Raw genomic sequence first — 22,950 nt, 5'->3', positions numbered from 1 at the left:
AAAGAACACATTTAATTTTTCCAAATAAAAATAACCCCTAATATTATATTTTCACATACAGTTCCCTTAATTATTAGAGCATTTTATATTTGTTACAAAAAACAAGCAGATATTGATTTATAATTATTGGTAAAGGAGTGTCATTTATATTTATCCTGTTTTGCATTAGACATGGGGTTTTAATTCAAGTTTTACTATCACATTAGTGGACTGTCCTCAGCAGTTTATTAAGAAGGGCAAAAATTTCAGGAACATATTAAGAATTAAAATGTTAAAAGCTTGTTTTGTTTTTGTTTGTTTGGTTTTTTTATGAATTAAGTTTACTATGATTATCAAGCAACCAATCAGAGATTCAGCAAAATAACAAAGACTGCTCTGAGGGTGAGATGTACAAATTTGAGATTTATCAGTGGAACAATGAGGCTGAATTTCAAAATAATATGACTAGAAGAATAAATGAGAAGTAAGAACATGGAGTAAATGAGGCTTGCTCATTCAAAAAACTGTATTTTACTGTGAAGGAGAGTGGATAAATGAGGCATCAGTTTTAATAATGAGGGTTGTTGCCTTAGTCCTTTTTATTGTTATGGTAAGTATTATAAGACTGAAGGTAATGCTTTAGCAATCTAAATTTAGGCTAAAGGAAAGAAAAGTTAATAGTGTCACTGAAAAAGCATGGAAAGTGGGAATATATGGGGTTGTAGTAAAACTGGGAAGGTGCTGCCTATATAAGAGAGAAATTTATAATCCCTAGAAAGGGATGACATAAATATAGATGCAGGTAGGTTGTTAAGAATTGATGACAGTGTAGTGAGAAATATATTTTTCATCTGCTTTTTTTATTCTATGAAAAGTATGAAACAAGTGAAGTGGAGATGTAAAGATATTGATATTTTTAAGTTTTAAAGAGTTGGAAGACAAAGGTGATTGGAAGAATTTCAGAGCCATGGTTACTCCATTTTTGAAATCTCAAGTAGCATTAGATCAGGGTAACTAAAGAAAGTGAGGCCCAATGTACTGGAATAAGAGAAATGTTCCTCTCACAATCATGTCTGAGAAATTTCACCTGCCTCAGCCTAAATTGGGACTTACCATGCAATAAAGTTTTATAATTATCTAAAATGATACTCATCTGCTTAAAACAAATTTAATCATGTGTGACCTGGCATAGAAAAGCAAATGGATGAAGAGAAGTGAACAGAGGGTGAAAGTCACAGAAACTTGGCAGAAATAGTAAGGGCACAAACTCTATTACGAGAGTGAAGTTTAGACTAAATTGTGACTGATACATAAATCAGTAGATGTAGAGGCTTATGGAATTGCTTAACTGGACCGTCCTAAACAATAACTATCCAGAGAATAAATGTTTGCAGATAATCTACAGATACAATCAGGCAGACAATGTTTATTATGTGATTGGCAGGATGGGTGGAAAGATGAAAGAAAGAAAAATTAATTGGAAATGAGGAAGCCAGCTCCTGAAAGGCCAGAATGTTGAGTCATCCAGATAGAGGATGATAGAAAATGGAGAGACAATTATTCAGTAAGCCAAATATTAAAATCTTGAATGAAAAAAGGCTTAACCACAAATGTTTGGAAGAATAATCAGTGATTACTAAATATTAAATTATGATATGATTTCAGTTCAAATGTAAAGCTTTGTGGATTGTAATGGGTAAATAGGATATGGAAGGGTAAAATATGAATAATTGAGTGTTAACTTTTTTTATTTTCTTTGGCATTTCAGTCAATGTCATATCAACTAAACTTATTTTAAAGACTCTAAAGGGGTTACTCTTGGCTATGTGTTCCGAAATCACTCCTGGATCAGGGGACCATATGGGACACAGGGAATCAAACCCAGGTTCGTTCTGGGTCAGCCCCATGCAAGGCAAATGCCCTACCTTTGTACTATCACTCTGGCCCCTAGCTTTCTTTCTTTTGTTTTCTTTTGCTTAATCAATTGTATAGAGATATATTAAAATGGATAAAATTTTTTGTAAATGGGAGGATATAAAGTAATTAACTTGACAATAAATTGAGGGTCTTACTTAAAAATATGCTCATAATGTTCACATATAAAGGTGAGTGAGCTAGCCTCATAATTCTATTTTTGTTGTGAAAATAAGGAAAGGTAAATCAAATGAGTAGTTGTATATAATAATAATGGGTAATGATAATGATAGTTTCCATTTATTGCAAGCTTAACATGTGCTATAATATACTGTATCTTATGTATATTATCTCATGTAACTATCTTAATAGTATTTGAGAGTTATTATGCTCCCCTGACCATTGAGAAAACAGGTTTTGGAAAGGAACTTGAACAAATTTCACAATTCATTAACAGGGACAAATATCTATTCAATAATTCCAAGTCCTAGTATTTCACAAAATAATCATAATGTTCAACAATTTAAAATAAAATATTCATTATATGTATGATTTTTCCTTTAAAAGCTTTATTGTGAGTGTCAGAGAGATAACTCATAAAAGTCAAGAAGTATTTTACATGAAATAGACTGGGTTTGATCCTCAGCATCATTTGTTACTTGAGTACCTCTAGGATTGACCCTTAAACATTTCTATATGTGGACTATAAAACCAAAATAAGTTAAAGCACATTTATATGCTAAACAATAAAATACAGGTGTCATTTCAGGATAGTATCAACTAAGAGAAGTGCACAATCATTAAGCAATCCATGTTGTTTATTTTCATTTCTCCTCTAAAGCACAGGAATTAAAAGGGATTTTATCCAATTCAACAATTCTGAAATAATAAAATCTATGATAGAAAGAAAAAAGCACATTTTCTGGTGCATAATTTATAGTGTAAAATTTGGAGAAGAGAATATCTATATGTACATACGTGTATATAGAGAGTCTAATTATATATGTCGTTTCTTTCACATGTCGTTTGCAAATCATAATAGAATTACTAAAAGATTTTGAAATTTGGGGGGTTGGGGCCAACCCGGTGACACTTAGGGGTTACTTTTGACTATGTGCTCAGAAATCTCTCCTGGATGGCATCTACGGCCATACTACCCTAAATGCACCTGATCTCGTCAGAAATCGCTTCTGGCTTGAGGGACCATATGGGACTCTGGGGATTGAACCCAGGTACATCCTGGACCGTTAAATACAAGGCAAATGCTCTACCGCTATGCTATCACTTTGGCCTCTGATATTTCTTTTTTGTTTGTTTTTGGTTCACACCTGGTGGCAATCATGGGTTACTCCTGACTCTGTGCTCAGAAACGCACCTTGCAGGATTAGGGGACCATATGGGATGTTGGGAATTGAACCCTGGTCTGCTGCATGCAAGGCATGCTACTGTGCTATCGCTCTGGCTCTTATATTTTGATATTTATTATTTAAAATTTTTTCCTGGATAAGATTTTGCCTTATAGGATGGCCGTATTCAAAAAGAAGGATGATCATTTATGTTTCTACTTATAAATAGCATAGTCCATTAAGGCTATTTAAGGGTACTCTTTGTAACATGGAGTACAGTTTCAGGGCAATCATTCAAGTATGCAAAGCCCTTCACTTTTTTTGAGAAAAATTGCAGTCATTCAACTGCAAGCTTCTCAGGAACCATATTATAACTAGAATTCTAAGAAATTGGTTTTTAATATAATGGTTTTTAATATCATGATTGAAACGTTGTAGGAGCAGACTTGGTTCCTATCACTATAAAAGAGGAGAGGTGAGGTCATTGATGCTGTTATGAATGTTATGCATTCATACTGATATGAAAAGGGTGACCATGAATGCGACGTAGGTAGTACTTTTCCATGCTTTCCATAACATATTGATTGCTCACTGTCTTTGATGTGGGGCTTAGAAGGACAAAAATATACCCTGATCTGATTAAGGCAACCATACATATATAAAAATAAGACAGAGCTTCTGTTACCATGCATAAGACCCTCCATAAGTAACCAAATAGATGTTTGAGTTAGGTAAGGGGATGAATAGATAAGTTACTTTGTAGTATTGTGATTGATTAAAATAGAGCAGATTTCTCTTCAATGTGAAGACTCACTTGAGCCTATGCTCCATGTTTATCTCATCAAGCTTCAGTGAATAGATCTGACTTCTGAGCCACATCTTAAATTAATTATTTATAGGAAGGTAAGGGAACTTGCAGAAAAAGTGCAAAGCCAAGAGGGTAAAAAAGTGATTGATGAGTGAAAAGCATTGGATTTTAGACATATAGAGCCTTGTATTGGAAGAAGAAAAAATAGTAGTTAAAGTGGCTTCAGGAAAGTCTTAAATAGTAACTGAGAACTTCTCATATAGACACTGGCTTATAAACAAAGCAGTGCCATTAAGTAATAAGAAAAATCACAGGTATATTTATATAATTATTTTTTGTACTAAATGTTTTATATTTATGGATACATATTCATTTCTCAATCACACATATTCTTCTGAAATAAGAATCCATATTTCCATTTTTTAAAGATACAAATGAGTTATAGGAAAATTAAAAAAATTGCCCATGAACCAGAAAAAGACTTAGCTATTTAAGCACTTGCCCCTAAGAGCATGTTTATGAGTCCACATCTGTGTGCTTGCCTGAAAGTACTGACACAATGATGTAAGCTTTTTTTAGGGGACCCCAGAAAGGAAGTATGAGATAGGGTCTGGTAAGAAAGTGTCCTGTGTATTCCATTGTCTGGATTTTCTGGCAAGGAAAAATAATAAACTGATGTAATAATAATACTAATAATACTAATACTAATACTAATACTACTACTAATAATAAGCAACGCCAAAAATTGAGGTTTGAACCTAGTGATCCAGCTCCAAACCCACATTTCTAGAAAATTTAACAAATTGCTTCTTACACAATTTCAAATGAAATTTAGGATGTGGTTAATAATATTTAAGAATCTGTTAGAAAATTATTTTTATGATAATGAAACTCTCAATAACTTGCTTTCAGAATACTTTCTTGAGAAAGAGAAGGAGACATAGTAGTAGGAAGCGGGTGTACTAGAAATTATGTATAATTTATATATGTTCATGAGAATATTTTATACAAGTGCCATTTTTCTATCCTGGGTATCATTATAGTTAAAAGATTGTTACTGCTGTCATAGGCGATAAGGAGTCATTCAATGAATGAAACGACAACATTGGGGATTTGGGGTTAGAGAACATTAAATAGTCTTTTGTTCAGCGAGAATATGACACTAAAATTTCCCAAAGTGCTATATCAGTGTCAGGAATGGTTGATGATGCTTGTGTGAAAGTCATAACTGTTGTATTTTTTTAATTCAAGAATCTGTCACATGCATTTTTATAATTCTTGTTTAAATATCAATTAAAGAACTTTCAACATCCCATCTTTTACTCTCTTGCTATTGGTATATACTTAAAAGTGTATGGGGTATATATTAATGGCAGCAATAGTATCTTTTCAAATCAAGATTTTTTTAAACTTTTTTATTAAATATTGATAACAAATGTATGAGAAAAAGATATTAATTTTGTTGGGGGCAGTTGCTCCTAAGTGGTGAGCAGGAGACTTTGGGTACACTACTGACAATTTTCAGGTAAAATGCTGATGGTTCAATGTGAGCCTGAAGACGCAGTGCTACTGAGCTGTCTGTGCTCTGCCAGGGATCATATAGGCCTTCCCCCTTCCAGTGTTCTGGCAATACAAGGATGTTGGGACGATACCAGGAATCAAGATGGAGTCAGCTTTATGCTTGGAATCTTATCTCTTAAACCATAAAAAATATATCATTATTATCCCCATTTTTACTTATCTACGGTGTTACTGTCTAAAAGCTAATCTGCTCAAAGTCACTGGAGATATAGAAGATTTCAGTCAGTTATAAAAAACAGGTGAAAATTTAGATTTCTAAGTAGATAAAATAGTATTGAATAATTGGAGTTTCTGTTATTTATTACCAAATTTATCATTTATTTTTCTTCCTAATTTTTGCTATAATAGTGTGATTTATCAAGTTGTTCATAGTACATTCATTTCAAGCATTAAATATTCAAACATCAATATAGCACCAGTATGACCTCTATCTTCACTAATATCCTCAGTCATACACATCGCCAGAGCCCAAATCCATGCAGGCACAAACAAATTTACTTCATATTGCTTGTTACAACAAAAGGCAATTGGAATGACCAAATCTTAGATCAACACAGGTCAATTTGAAATGACATATCTCTCCATAGTGTTACGAAAGTCAGTGTCTAGTTATTGGCTCTAATTTTGTGCTACTTGACCATGTTAATACTACTGGTTTAACTCAGTGAGGTGAGTAGATTACTATGGTACTAATGAGTTGTCACCACAAGTTATTGAGTTGATTACTGCTGAGCAGTCCAAGATTTATAGATCTAAAACAAATTTGGTTGCCTGAAAAGTTGCTAAGTTTAAGTCACTCTTGGACATTGTTTTGCTGGCAGGATGGTGGTGAGATGAGGGAATTTAGGATATCCAGTGATGGAATGGGTGCAAGAGGGTTCAACTCTACCCCATTCCAGAAGAAAGTGCCCCGAGATTTTAGCCTTATAGACTAATCTCACTTGAAAGAATGTAGCTGTTTATATTATATGATTTCAGTATCGCAGCCAAGCCATTTTTTTCCAGAGTATGTGTGTGTGAGTGTTGGGCTGCTATGGTTCATGCAAAAAGGGGACTCATTTCCCTTTCTGAGAATGGCACAGTGATGTCAGACTGGATCCAACTACCTGGGAAGTATCAGGGACCATTATTTTCTTCTCTCGTTTATTTCTTAATCTGTATAGGAAGCCAGAACCAATGAGATAATCATCTTAGTGGAATATAATTATAATTCAAATGAAATTTAAATGAGTATGTATCTTAAGAATTTGAAAAATATGTTTGCTATTTTCTGGTGGGATAAATGCAGAAGAGACTACACAAGTTGTAAAAATAAGTGGGGGATTGTGTTAGCATGGATAAACAGTTCTTGATGTTCAAACCATGATCTTTCCTCTGTACTCTGCCATCTCTTGTGGTCTAGGCAGATGTTTCAGAGTCCAGACACCTCTGCTCATTAGTGACATCACGCTGGTTTCAACTATTAGTAGAATTTTAAAGAATAGATAATAATAGACATCATCACATTCAACACCAGGACTGTAGTTTAATCATTGCTATGTTCTTTATATTTATTTGTAAGATGTTGTCTTAGGTCACTCATTTTGCTCACAATTCACTCTTTTTTTAAAATTTTTTAGAATTTTTAAATGATGGATATTTTAGAAAATGCCTGTAGAAGCAATATAAGAAACTTTTTATAAGGTGGGCATATATAAATATGACAGTTATGAGGCCAGAGAGACAACATAGAGGTAGCGCATTTGCCTTGTATGCAGAAGGACAATGGTTCGAATCCTGGCATCCCATATGGTCCCCCGAGCCTGCCAGTAGTGATTTCTGAGCATAGAGCCAGGAGTAACACCTGAGCGCTGCTGGGTGTGACCCCAAAACCAATATGTGTGTGTGTGTGTGTGTGTGTGACAGTAATGATGATTAGTAGTATGTATCAAAGAAATGGCAAGAAGGAAAAACTTTCCAGTGGAGTATAAAATATATAGTCAATAAGCTGTTAGAGAAATTTCAGGAAAAAGTACCTGCAGAGGGAAAGGCAAAAAGGGAAGAGGTTGATGACAGGGGAATTTGTCAAGATAAACAAAGTTTAATCCAAGAAGAGGAAGGCCAGGAAAGGCTGTTCAATGAGAGGAAGTTTCCATAGAGATAGGGAAATTAAATGGAAAAAAGAAAGCAGTAGAGGGAGTAATCCCTTCCTACTATTAAAACTTGTGAGTGTATAAAATTTAATAAGAAGAGAAGTAAAGTGAATAGAAGCTATGAAGAGACCTCAAGGAAAGCTTCTGAGAGAAATGGAAATTTAGACAGGATTACATTTCTTGATTCTTATTGTTCTCTCATTATTACACATGTTACAGGGAGTCAGGGGAATTTATACAATCTGAGCACAGCCCTCACTAGCTACCCTAACCATAGAGAGGTTTAAACAATAACCAACATTGATAGGCTTTGGTATAGAAGATAGAAGTAGAGTCTTAAAGGAAGTGGATGGACAAGTACTTTAAAGTGGAATTAAAATCAGGACAAAAGCAACACCCGAGAATCAAACTAGCATAGGGCCCTGCTACAGTTTAATTAGTTGTCAGTAGCTTATATATAGCTTATATACTGTATAATAGAAATTACGCTAAAAGTCATCTATTCTTTTTTCTATAAACCTCCAGGATTGTAAACTTGTCTTTATTTAAGTGTTTTTGCACATTGCTTAACTTGGATACTCACCAGTTGCTTTCTAATGTACTTCTTAAACTACTTTCTTTATTTTTGCCTGAGCATCTTTCATGTAAAATATATTTATATACCATCAAAAATGACCTTGTGCACATTTGAAGTTTTATGTCTCTTACAATGCACAATATAATTTTATCATCCATCCTTTCTTAGAGAAAAAATAAGCCTAGTGTGCTATCTCAATAAAAATATTATTCATTGTCTCCTAAACATTTATAGGCAGTGCTGGGACACCTGTCACTTTTAATGAAAATGGAGATGCTCCTGGACGTTATGATATCTTCCAGTATCAAATAACCAACAAAAGTACAGAGTACAAAGTCATTGGGCACTGGACCAACCAGCTGCATCTAAAAGTAAGTATTCAAATAAACAAATTTTAAAATATGTTTGGAAGAAATCTAAAATTTTAAGGATGGGGTATAAGATTTTGTGTAATAAATATAAGATATTCATTTAATAAATGTTTAGAAATGAGTAACTATATTCTTTTAGCTTCAAAATCATTTGGAGGTTTTTTTTTTTCAACTATGGAGAAGCTCATATTCTCTCTTAAATATGTATTCCGCTTTCTCTCTCTTCATACTTTCTAAGTAAATTTTGTTCAATGAAAACAATCTTGCTTCATTAAATAACATAAGTAAAATAACATCTTTTGAAAGTTATAATTGTCTGCTAAGGAATCTGGTATCTATAGAGATTTAATTAAATGGCTCATTTTCTTATAATTGAATATGTATAATAAAGGGGAAATGACCCTATTCTAAAAGGCTTAATTATTCAAATCTTTGTATACCATGTGTGTGTGTGTGTGTGTGTGTGTGTGTGTGTGTGTGTGTGTGTAGGCACATTGCAAATGTAGGTGCCAGAGTGTGCTGTGTATCATAAAACTTGGACTTCAAAATAAATGTACTTTAACTTTGCCACATCATATTGGTTAGTGGAACCTTTTGCAATATCTGGTTGATGGAAATAGATGATATTCTATATTTACATTTAGATTTTTATGGCTACAATTAAATGTATGCAGAACTATTGTCCGGATTATCTAACAACCCTTAGAACTTCTTGCTGTTCCAGTCTCCCTGGGTGCTCTCAGTAGCACATGAGACATAGGTAGGTGAGAGGAGCTTCAGGAGATCTAGATAGACCCCCTAGGCCTAGGGGGTCCTCTTTGGGCAAAAATTGGCTGTTACTGCAACCCATCAATAATGAGGGCTCTGAAATAGGAAGCCAGAACTCAATATGAAGAATACAGTAATCTAGGAAGTCATAAGGCCTGGAGCTGGCAATGGGATGAGTATATGGCAGTTTTAGCAGCATCTGCTTACCACTGAGTAAGGAATAATCTCATATTTATGAGCCTCTGGTGTCACATCAGTGCATACTAGCTTCATCTCATAGAGGTGTTGGGAGTATGCCCTGTCATCTCAGCTAAAGATTGGAGTTCATTTATATAGCATCTCCTCTACATCTGGAATACAGGACTAGTTACAAAAACTGCCTAACTGAGGAAACACTGCAAAGTAGTGTTTCGTTTTTAGGTTGTAAGATGCATTTAAAAAGCTTCACATAAACTAGAAATGTTCTTCAACTAGTTTAGTGTCCCAATGTGCATTTCACTTTTTCCTCTAATGAAGGCATTTCTTTTCTTGATTCTCAAAGCTACCATAAGATTGAGAATTGAGTTTGTTTCCCAGATGAATAATTAAATTCATTTTCAAGCTGGAGCTTATCCTAGCTAGAAGGTAAACGCTATGCTGTACACAAGGGTAGGGAAAGAAATATCATTTTCAAATGCATGTGTGCAGCATGAGAACATGTATTTTCATCTGTAAGATGCATGCTAAGAATTGGCATTTTCAATGACATTTTATCTTTTTCTTGAGCAAATACAGCCCTGAAGTGGCATGTTTATGCAGCACCAGTCACCTCAATTCTCATCAAAGCAGCAGTTGATGACAAATATAAAAATTAGGATGTTTATAATTTATTGTATCTGAAATATCTTTATGGTAATCATCATAGCTTTGTGTTAAATTATGCACAAAGCTTATATTGCAGCTATTGTTGTTATAAGATAAGAGACCATGTGTCTACAATATTCTGTGTTTTAGTAACACGATTAAATCTTATCTATTGTTCTGCAGCCCTGGTCGACATTTATTGAAACATAGTTCTTCTAACTAATTCTACAAGCTATTGATAACCTATTTGAAAGTCAATCGCTTTTTGGAAAAAATCTTATTCAAAGTAGGATCCTGTAAAATGAAATAATAAACATGACAACAATAATGTTCAAACAGAGAAGCTGTTTTCCATCTTGTATTAATGCCAGACATGTAGATTTTTTTGATCAAGTATTTAATAGTTGTTGGGTCAGATTGAAAGTACAGTATAATAGGTAACCACCTTGCATGTGGGTGACCTGGGTTTGATCTCCAGAATCCTAAAAGCACTATAATTAGTGATTCCTGAGTGTGGAGCCAAGAGTAACCCCATAGCATCAAAATCCTCCCCAAAAGTGAAAAATCAGAGTGATAGCACAGTAGTTGGGTGTTTGCCTTGCACACAGACACCTGGGCAGACACGGTTCGATCCCTTATGGTCCTCGTAGTATGCCAGGAGTGATTCTGAGCCAGGAGTAACCCTTGAGCACTGCTGGGTGTGGCCCCAAAACAAAACAAACTAATAAAAAAACAAAAAACAAAAAGTAAAAAATCAAGAAAAATACATGACCTGAGACATGAAACAAATATACCAGGTAATTATATATAAGAACACATAGGCACATATCTCTTCGTACAGTTATTATAAGGCTTATATGTTATTATATTGATTTTTATGCTCTCTTTTATATGCATTTAATGGTTCACTGAAGTTATATTTATTAATTTTTAACATTTATAAAATTAATCAAACCAATTTATAAGAATTATATCTTATGCATGATAAGGAGATATTTGGCAAATTATCAAATTTTTGATAATTGTTTCTATCTTAGGCAAGACATCAAGCTATTCACCACTGTCATTGCTCATAAAATGGAACCATTAGTACTGCCTTAAATAATTGCAAGAAAAATTTATAAAATAATTTGATATAATGATGCTGGTTGATGTCCCAGGTGACATATGTGAAGTGAGATGAGGAAAAAAGGCAACTTTGAGAAGAAAATCCGCCCCCTCTGAGACTTAAGGAATGGCTGGAGAAACCTAAGACTGATTAGTCTGCTTTGAGCCTTACCCTTCGTTGAAAAGGGAAGTCAATCCTAGACATTACCTAGACATTTTGGGTTTTTGTCTTTTCTTCACAGAAAACAATTTCATGAGGTGAGGTGAGGCTCAAAAAGGACTTATTTGAAAATTATGAAGAGAGTAAAAGAAAGGAATGAGGGAAGGAAGGAAGGAAGAAGGAAGGAAGGAAGGAAGGAAGGAAGGAAGGAAGGAAGGAAGAAGGAAGGAAGGAAGGAAGGAAGGAAGGAAGGAAGGAAGGAAGGAAGGAAGGAAGGAAGGAAGGAAGGAAGGAAGGAAGGAAGGAAGGAAGAAGAAAGGAGGGAGTGAGGGAGGGAGGAGAAAAGGAATAATAAAGAGAAAGAAGAAAAGAAAGGAAGAAAAGAAGAAAGGAAGAAAAGAAAGCTTTGCCAAAGTAGTAAGGAAGAGGAGAAACAGAAACCTGAACACATAACAGTATTTAAATATGAAATTAAGAGAATCATGAGAATACACACCTCAAGTGTGTCACACAGGTGACACATGTACTTGGGCACCAGGCAAACTCTTCCTTTTTTCAAGTAGCTTATCAAGAGTTCCTCCAACATACCTATGGTATGCAGGATTTTCTACTTAAGAGAGGGTGGTTGCCATTGGAAAGAATTGGAAATAGTTGAAGCTCTTTGACATTCTTTTCCTGGCCTTTGTTCCTGATAAAACTTCTCCCTGAGGGGGTCCAGCCTTCTCTGAAACTTCAGTGGTTATAAAAAAAAAAGTCTCTCAGACCTTAGTTTCTGTGTCCACACGGGTCCTGATGGCCTTAGAGACTGTTGATTTTATTACTACTTAAGATCTCCCTGCCATGGAGTGAAACAGGTCCCCTTTTCTATCTGCTTTCTTGTCTACATAATATGACACAAGAAATCCAAAGAAATTAGCCATAAATAATTAGTATTTCATGACTCTATGGTTGGGGTGATTTGACCAGGAGTGACTAAATAAGAACTGAAGGTCCTGTTAAAAGAAATGCTTTATTTTTTTTTTTTTTTTTTTTAGTAATTTCAGTTTTTCTGGGCCAGGCGGAGGTGGCACAAGCAGTAGGATGTCTGCCTTTCATGCGCTAACCTAGAATGGACCCCCCCAGTGTCCCATATGGGCCCCAAGCCAGGAGCGATTTCTGAGCACATAGCCAGGACTAACCCCTGAGTGTCACTGGGTGTGGCCCCAAAATAAAACAAAAAACAAAAAAAAAAATAGAAATTTTAGTTTCTCAACATTACAAATGCTTTCCATTAATGCTACAGCTGATTTTTTGCTCATCTTTATTAACAACTAAATATTTGTAAACATATTATTATTTTCAGAATAAACTTTAGAAATATATATTTATATTTAATTTCCTAAAACAACATATGGCTTGGTCTTTTCACCAAGGGAGTTCATTTTGAATGGATTTAATAATTTCATTCTGTGCACTGTGCTAAGATAATATATTCTATGCTAAGTGTTGGTGTAGGATTCATCCCCCCTGAGCAAAACACCCTAAGAGTATGCCCCTCTGTAAAATCGTTTAGGTCTTAAAATACAAAGGGTTTGCAAAAGTGTAGAACCCAGGAAAGAACAGAAAACAGAAGAAACAAAAATGTTCTCAGAAAAACATCATATAAACAATTTTGAGTCATTTACATACCTACAGATTTAGTTATGTCAAATATCCCAGATTCCGATCTTATGTAACTATTGAACATTAGTGCACTAATCACTGGCCTTAATATCTCTGTAAACTTAAAACAATGGCTCATATGTGGAGAGAGGGGTAGTAAAACAAAATATTTTATTGAATAAATGCCTGTCCTGTGATATGGCTGATGACTGCCTAGGTGATCTAAAGCTTAGACCATTCAAGTGTGTTTTTCTGTCTCCTTGCGTGTTTGTCTCATTCTCTGCATCTGAACTTAGACATGTTGGGACTAGAGTGAAGATATGCCTCTATTTTCAGGTTGCTCAAAGTAGATGGACAGACACTCAGATCAATAATTCTACTGGACAGTTGTGCTGTGAAACTATGATTATGGATTTGCAATTACAGCCTAGAGAACTGTACTTTCTTGACCTGGTCAGATTGCATCTACTTTGTGTGTGGGACAAGGAAGTTACTCATGTTCAAATGCTCCATCTTGTCCCATTTTATTAATCTCAGTAGGTCATAGTTCTCACACTGTTAGTGTTGACCATTTAGCAACTAGTTATGGGACTAAATTCTACTTATTTCTAAAGAACCTGTATTTTTTCTTTTCCTAATTAAATGTTATTATTATAATTTTATATACAATATAAAATTAAAATATAACAATTAAATTCATATTAAATTAATTATTTGTATTTCTATTAATTAATATATTTATATTAAATTAATTTATATTAAAATATAAAATATTATATGACACATAGTTTCTCAAACATAAGGATAGATGATCATAACTAATTTTCCCTGAATGTGTCTTAGTGGAATGAAAGGATTTGGAAAACAAACTGATCATTCTTTTATTTCTTTTTCAGAATTTTTAGAAAATTTAAGGAATTTTAATGTACTTCATTTCCTCAAAAGTGTTATCTTAATGTTCTTCAGATTTTTTTCTCATTTTGTTGTTATGAAATAGCATATGTTCTTAATTTAATCATTGCCATAATTTAGTATTATTGCTTGTTTTCATTTAGATTCTATTCAGTAATGCCCATGCATGTAGGGTCTATTGTCTACCTGAGAGGGCGTTTGAACAATGAGGTGTCTCTATTTTGTTAGGCTATAGCTCTCAAGAGGTTTGTGGTCCTTATTAGTGATTACAAAACATATGCAACTTGGAGGTTCAGAGCAAACAGAGAGCCTGAACTGTGAAAAGAACAGCCAGATGCTGCTTCAAGTCCACAGAGAGAAGGTGCATTGAGGTTACTGAATGGATATATTCCTGATTTACTTTTTTATACCAACAACAGGAGCTAGTATTATTTGGTGTTGATAACTGTAAGAATGAAATGTCCATGTTTTCTTGTTTTGTTGTTTTGTTTTCTTTCTTACTACCAACAAGAACTAATTTTGTTTGGTGTTGATAGCTATAAGAATGAGATGTCCATGTTTGCTTGTTTAGCTGTTTTATTTCTTTTAATGCATTCAAGACATTGAAAATAAATAAAATAACAAAGTATAATGTCTTTTTGTTCAGTTCTTGGACATAATTATTCATATTTTGTGAATCACAATGGTGATTTAAAGTAGAAAGGGATCATGAACCCTGAACATTAAGTGTGTAAAATTTATGGGGCCAATAAGATAGTATATTTGGTAAGGCATTTGCCTGGCATGTGCCTTACTTGAGTTAAAATCCCTCGCTCCACATATGGTGCCCTATATCTACTGCCAAAGTCCTACCAGGAGTGATCCCTAAGTGCAGAAGGAGGGTAAGCCCTGAGCAAAGCAGGATTTGGCCCAAGTACCTAAGTGAAATAAACATTTAATAAGTAATAATACAGCTGTTAGGGTGTTTACCTTGCATGTGATAGGCCAAGGTTTGATTCCGAAAATGCTATTTGGTCCCTGAGTACCACCAGGTGTAACTCCTTAGTGCAGATCCAGGAGTAATCCCCGAGAATCCCTGAGTGTGAGTCTAACAAACAAACACAAACACATAAATAAACATTTTAAATAAAATACTCAATTTTTTATTTGGAGTAAAGAGGTTTACATAACTGTTACTGTTAGGATTTCATTCATTTCATAAAGCCTTTTGTTAAAAATTAAATTTATTTAAACACTGTGATCCAAGGTCATTGATAATTCAGTTTTTTCGCAATTCAAAGTTGTTTATGATTGAGTTTCAGGCACACAATGTACAACACCCTTTACTAATGCACAATTCTGACCATCAATGTCTCTAATTTCCATCCTGTCTTCCTCCCTGCCATCTCCCCTGCCTGCCTGGACTCTCATCCTCTTCCTCTTTCTTCACTATCATTGTTATAGAGGTTTCTTCTCTCCTAACTGAACTCCCTTGTTATTTGTGGAAAACTTCCTTCCATGGATTAGTTCTACTGGCCCTTGAATTTACTGTCTCTAAATATTGTTACCATGCTATCTTTATATATTTATATAAATAAATGTTATAAATATAAATGTATATCACAAATGAATGTGATTATTGTTTATTATTCTTTCTTTGATTCACTTTGATCAGCATAATACTCTCCAAATTGATCCAGATAAAAGCATATTTCATGAGTACATTTTTCTTAACAGCTGTGTATAATTTATTTTGTAGCACCACTGTTTCTTTATCCACTCATTTGTTCTTGGGTACTTGGGATGTTTCCAGCTTCTGCTATTGTGACTAGTGCTGCAATGAACATAGAAGTACATACAGCTTTTCTACATTGTGTTTTGGGGCTGCTAGGAATATTCTTAGGTGTGGTATTGAAGCTCCATAATACTTCATATCGGAGCTCAATTTATAAATTTTGTAGAAATATTCATATTGTTTTCCAAGAAATCTGGGCCAGTTAATATTGCCATCAAGCAATAAATGAAAGTCCCTTTCTCCACACATCCATGCCAGCAGTGATTATTCTTGTTCTTTGTTATGTTTGCAAGTCTGTGGTGTGAGATGATACATCATTGTTGGTTTTATTTGCATCTCCTTGATAACTAATTATCTGGAAAACTTGTTCATATGCCTTTTGGACTTCTGAATTTCTTCCTTAAGGAAGTGTCCATTCACCTCTTCTTTCCATTTTTGGATAGGGTTAGATGAGTTTCCCTTGCTAAGCTCTACTAGTGCTCTCTATATATTAGATATTAATCCTTTATCAGAAGGGTATTTTATGAACAGTTTCTGCCTTTCTGTGGGTATTCTTTGTATCCTAGTCACCATTTTGTTTGAGATGCAGGAACTTCTCAGTTTAATGTAGTTCCATTTGTTTATCCTGCTTCCACTTGCTTGGACAGTAGTGTTTTATTCTCGAAGATGTTTTTAGCTTCAGTGTCATGAAGTAATCTACCCACGTTTTCCTCTTTGTAACTCATGGTTTCAGGTGTGATATCAAGGTTTTTAATTTATTTAAGTTGACTTTGTGCATAGCATTAAAGTGAGGTCTGGGGGCCGGAGAGGTGGCGCTAGAGGTAAGGCATCTGCCTTGCAAGTGCTAGCCAAGGAAGGACCATGGTTCGATCCCCCAGCGTCCCATATGGTCCCCCCAAGCCAGGGGCAATTTCTGAGCGCTTAGCCAGGAGTAACCCCTGAGCGTCAAATGGGTGTAGCCCAAAACCAAAAAATAAATAATAAAATAAATAAAGTGAGGTCTGAAGAGGTTTTCCTTGCTCCACTTTGTAGTTCTTACCCATTTATAAAAGGTTATTTGATCATATACATATCTGAGGGTATCAAAATACTCGAATATATTCCAGTCATCTGAGGGCCTGTTCCAATACCATGCAGGTTTAATGAACTTATAATTTATATAATGAATTACTTTATAGTGCAATTTCAATTATGAGAAAGTGATGCTTCCCATATTCTTTTTCCCAAGGATTGCTTTAGCTATTCATGAAGTTTTATAGTTCCATATAATTTACAGGAATTTAATCTATTCTTTTTTGGTAAAATGTCATGGCACAATTGTGTCATGTGTACAGTGTTCAAGCATACCACTCACCAGTTTTTCATTTCCATATACCATTATTTCAGTACATGGACCTTGATTTATGACTTGAGTAGAATAGCCATAGAGTAAAGTTTATCTTGACAATATAATGAACTATGAAGCTTCTCTATCTAATCATTTCCCCTCCCTTTATCTAATCTTTTCTTTTCTTTTTTTTGGTTTTTGGGCCATACCCAATGATGCTCAGAAATTACTCCTAGCTATATGCTCAGAAATAATTCCTGGCTTGGGGGACCATATGGGATACAGGGGATTGAACTGTGGTCTGTCCTGGGTCAACTGCATGCAAGGCAAACACCCTAATGCTGAGCTATGGCTCTGGCCCCACTATCTAATCTTTTAAGTGAAAATAACATACTCACTGACAATGAAGATTAAACTCTAGTACTATCAGTAAATAAATGATCTCAAATTCAGTAAGATACTTGATTTTCAATTTTACACTCATTATTATGCATGCATTATTTTATTTCTTTGAATTTCAGTTCTGCATTAGCATGAAGACAACCACAGATTTCTTAAGATAACTATAGGGAATTTTATGTAAGAAAATTCTAGAACACTGCCTGGCACTAATTCATAATTACACATATATATGATAATTTATATTTCATCCTTTCGATCAGCCTACTACAGAGGATCTATAATTGTTTTTCAACATAAACTCAATAAATGTGAATATTTTTATGCTTTTCTCTTGATGTCCTCAATATGGATTAACTACACCAATTATACACACCATAAAATATTTCCTGAGTATTTACAATAAGACAAAAGTATTTATTTTATGTAAATTACTTGAGTTTTTAATTTTCAACACATCGGGGAGCATAAAAAACTTTAGGAAAATTTTAGGTAGAATTTAGCCCAATAAATCTGTTTTTCCTATAAATCTAAAATCTGGTATTTCTAGCATGATATTTGAATAGATATATACCCTTTCCTTGAAATAGTAACATACAAACATACATATATACTGTATTTGCCGGCGTATAAGACAACTGAATGTATAAGACGACCCTCTAATTTTGCAGTTAAAACATAGGTTTAGGCCTATATTCGCTGTATCAGACAGAACGTTCCTGTGCTGCAATTGTATGTACAGTGTATGTACAGTGAGCTAATCACAGCAAGCAACGGTTCAAAGGTTATACTGTAATAGACTTCCTCTTTGACTCTGGCCAATGTGAGCAGGCTTTTTACAGTGTAGATTCGGGTCCAGAACATTGTCTAATTTGCATGCATAAAAAGCCTGCTTGGATTGGCTGAGTTAGAGAGGCGTTTGAGCAGCCTTGCAGTGATTGGTGCAGGATCGAGTTGGAAAACTCGTTTTGTGGCACTATTCAGACAATTTTCATTTAGTGCCATATTTTTTGGGATATACTGAGTGTATAAGATGACCCCCGATTTCCGGTTGAATTTTTTTTGTTTCAAAAGTTGTCTTATACGCCGGAAAATACGGTACTCTAAGTTTCTCTATGTGCTTGAAATATATGGCAAAATAAATTTCTGAGAATTTTCATTTGTCTTCTTGGGTTGTTGTTTAAATATGTCATTAGATTTAATAATTTCATAGAGGAGTACTGTTAAAATATTAATTGAATTGATTTGAAATGGAGAAGAGAAAATTGAGCCTTTACTTGATTTTATTCTTTGAACTCTTTCATTATTTTTGTCTCCTTTTTACATTTGCAACTATACCAACATCTTAATATTCTCTTTTATAGTAATGTAAGTGCATGTAACAATTTATACTTTATGACATGTATTATAAGAAGCATTTCCTTGCCTAAAAATCAAGAACATAAACTCATTTTATGAGAAAGAATTTTAAAAATCACTGTTTTCTTCTTCTATGTTCTAATTTAAAATGTTTTCTTCTCCTTCTCTTCTATATTAAGATGATTAATTATCAAAACTATATATTCTCTTATTAGATGTTAATATATTCTTTACAAAAATGTCATTTTGGGGGCATACCTACATATCTATTTATGAGCTACCAAACATTTCATAAATTTATGTTTTTGATACATTGAATAAATGTCAAGATGATTAAATATTAACCACAGTCTTGCCAAGCCTAGAGTAGTTGCTCAATAAAGATTTGTTTAATATGTCATGAAAGTTATGCTGATATTCCTTATTATTGACTAAATAGGAGGCAATAGTCAAGGATTATTGATTAAGAAGTGGACTTGTACACAATTATTTTTTTCATTGGCTGCTTCCTGACCGACAAATTCTAAATCATTAAGGAGTATAATGTTCAATAAGATAAACTCCCAGGTATCAAAAAATTCACAGACCATTAAAAACAATTGTATACTTCAGTAACTATGTGAAAAGTATAATTAGACAAGTACAAATTAAATAACTTTTAAATTTGGAAGATGTAGTTGTTAACTTCTACTAATATAAGTGGATTAAATCCCTTGACAGTTGAAATTCAGACTGAAACTTAATTGCTTGGATGACTTTAAATGCTGGAAAATTATATAGGCTGGGGAAAGAGTATGTATTTTTCTATGCATACATCTATATACCCATCCATAAATACATGTTTTCATTTCATGAAAGTCTCTCTAGTATGCCATTGCTCTGCTAAGTGTTGGAATTATTTAGAGAAGATGTAAATTCAGTCATTAGAGTTACCTCTGAATTAATATCATATGCAGAATCAGAATCCCAGAATATGCCTCTTTCAAGTCTTAATAAACCAAAATGTGTTTTTTATTTTTGCAACGTTTCAATTTTGTTTGTTTGTTTTTTTCTTTTTTTCTTGTTTTAATTATGACAACAAAGATGCAAAGAAAGAGGACAGGGTAAAGTTACAGTGGAAGCCCAATCACCCATAAACAGAATTCTCAGTAGTCCCATCGATGATATCCCAGCCTTGAACTTTCAGCCAAAGAACATTAAGAAAAACAAAACTGAACCCATGTACAATACAATTACTTTGACCCTCAAATCCCCAGTTGTAGTACATACTATTTCTTAGCAGCACACAATATAATCTAAAGACATTAGACTTATGTAACTCCTTAAACATTGAGGACAAAGTACATTTATCTAGTTCCATGCACATGCTTACTAGTTTAAGTTAACCTCAAAAGTTTTAGTGGGTTGTTTTTCTTAAGGATTGGAGTCAAGGGAACATAGTAAAAAACGGTATTAAAGTGGCATGTGTTTGCATAGGCCCACCAAAACATAAGGGACATGGAAAGACAAATTATGGTCTAAATACAAGGAGACCCTACCCCTGAAGTTTCCTGGCACAGGACTGACTCTAGGCTCCAGGAAAACTAGTTTGTCCAATTCAAGTCATCGTCTGTAGTGGCAATACACCTCCATTCCTCACATAGTCTCTGTTGTTGTTATCATGCTTCTGTATTAAAGATCCTGGAGTCTGCATATCCCATATTGCAGTCAGGATGGTGCAGAGCATCCTCTCGTTTCACCTCACACTTAAGGGGCAATAGAGAGAACCGTGTCCTGTAGAGCAGGTCATTGTTGTTGTCACGTCTTCTCAATGTAAACGGAAGTCTCTTTTTAGGAGGTCGATGTCAGACCCTTGGTAGTGTCTTTCCTGGTAGAGGACTGCTTCCAGCTGTTGCTATAAAAGACTTTGGATGTTTCATAGATAGCTTGCCTGGTTCCGGCGTGAATGGAGGGTGCCCATTCTTCTGAGGCCTGTGCCAGGTCATTATATCAATGTTCAGGGTGTGCCAGCAGCCTCTTGGCCGGGCCTAGGGTAGGGGGGCCCGGACCTGGGTCACCCGACCCCCCTCTCCCCCTTTCCTCCGGATCTCCAGGTGGGTTCCTGGGAGGAGCTGATGGGGCACCCTGGGTTTTCCCCACTCCCAGGCCGGGTCTGTCCGGAGACTGGCCTAGGGTGGGGCTTAAATCCCTGTCCTTCAAGGCTTGGGAGGGTCTCTCTCCCTTCCTGGAGCAGGATTTTTAGCCGGCACGGGTGGGCAGCTGGCAGACCTCCGCATGTGCCAGTGGCCTCTTGGCCCGGCCTAGGGTACGGGGGCCCGGACCTGGGTCACCCAATCCCCCTCTCCCCCTTTCCTCTGGATCCGGAGGTATGCTTAGGGGGTGGAGTTTGATCTGAAGGGTGGCAGATAACTGCGCAGCTATACTCAGGCTGTCACTGGCAATTTCATACCAGTCTACATTTTGCAAACCGCGCTCCTCCCAACCATCAGTACCCCAGATTTACCCTTCTTAACTTCAGTAACACACAGTTCTAATCTCTGACCAAAGACATACAGTAGATCTAACAAATCCCAGAACTATTTAGAAGGACACAAATTGAACACATATTGAACACATATATCTTTTGAATATTTTATGGGTATTTTCTTTAACTGCTGTAACTCTCTATATATTCTTCTACCATGATGTTTCTTTCTTTTTTTTTGTTTTGATTTTTGTTTTTTTTTTGTTTTGTTTTGTTTTTGGGCCACACCCGGTGACGCTCAGGGGTTACTACTGGCTATGTGCTCAGAAGTCGCTCCTGGCTTGGGGGACCATATGGGACACCGGGGGATCGAACCGCGGTCTGTCTCCTAGGCTAGCGCAGGTAAGGCAGGCACCTTACCTCCAGCGCCACCGCCCGGCCCCTACCATGATGTTTCTATCCACTTTTCATCTTGTCTTTTCTTTGTAAGCTGTTCAGTAAGGATTGTTGGTGGAACTGTCCTGTAACTGCCTCTGCTCCTGCCCTTTACTGGGAGAGAATTCCGGCCAGCAGCTTTCTCTCAACTGGGACAGAAGGCAGAAAGCAGCTACAAATAATTCGCGAGTGTTAAGCTCTTTTGTGAACATCTAAAAAATTAAGCTGCAGAAGTTAGTAAATGCTCAAGGTGCGTTCCAGTCAAGAGAGTTTAATGAGGGAGAGCAGGGTTTATATGCCCTGCTCCTGTGGGAGGGGTAGTAACATAGGATTGAAATATAAACCAATCAGATTTGTACAAGTACAACAATTTTAACCAATGGGAGCATAAACACATTTTGATGGCGGGAAGGATAAAGAGGAACCTGGCAGGATGGGGGGAGGGGAAGCAAATCCTTAAACAAATAGCTAATTGATATTTACGCAAATACAATTTTTGTTTAGCCTATTTTCCATTTAAATCTTTCTTTTGTGCAAGCAATAAGGATCATAATTTAAACTTTACAAAAACCTATCTATAATTACGTTTTTGAGAGCAGTTACAAAAACAAGTTCCATGGAAAGGTTAAGGAATCTGGTTAAGCCAGATTCTGTGTTCTGAGCTAAATTTATTTGCAGTTTCCAGTTTGCTCGGGGCTATGCAAACTTAGTGGCTTGAATCAGGGCAGGCGGTGGAAAATTCATCCAGAGTTCCATTGAATATGTGGGTGTACGGTCGCCCACACTGTCCCTCAGTTTGATGCCTATGATTGAACTATGTCATGGAAATTGCTGGTCTTGTTCCTATTGCCTCCAGATGCACCAATAACGCTTCATGGCATTGATCCTTGTTTGCATAGACACATTAAAATGGGAAAACACTATACATACAGATAAGTTCTTATCTAATAAATCTCAGTACAATGTTTGTTTGTTTTTAGGCCATATCCAGCTATGCTTAGGGTTTACTTCTCTGACTCTGTATTCAAAGATCACTTCTGGCAGTGTTTCATG

The 22,950-nt window shown here is 35.3% G+C and overlaps 1 protein-coding gene across 2 annotated transcripts in view; it reads left to right on the top strand.

The window, feature by feature from the left end:
• The window catches only part of GRM8 (glutamate metabotropic receptor 8), a 971,850-nt gene that overhangs the window by 834,426 nt on the left and 114,474 nt on the right, over nt 1–22,950 (top strand). For both annotated transcript variants that reach the window (XM_049774314.1, XM_049774316.1), the window contains exon 8: nt 8,572–8,708. In XM_049774314.1, coding sequence (XP_049630271.1) covers nt 8,572–8,708 — 137 coding nt within the window. The remainder of the gene's footprint in view (nt 1–8,571; nt 8,709–22,950) is intronic.

The sequence above is a fragment of the Suncus etruscus genome, chromosome 1 (genome assembly GCF_024139225.1).
Source record: "Suncus etruscus isolate mSunEtr1 chromosome 1, mSunEtr1.pri.cur, whole genome shotgun sequence".
NCBI classification, from domain to species: Eukaryota; Metazoa; Chordata; class Mammalia; order Eulipotyphla; family Soricidae; genus Suncus; species Suncus etruscus.
Note: the sequence above shows the minus strand (reverse complement) of the source record. Positions and strands in the feature narration are given on the sequence as shown.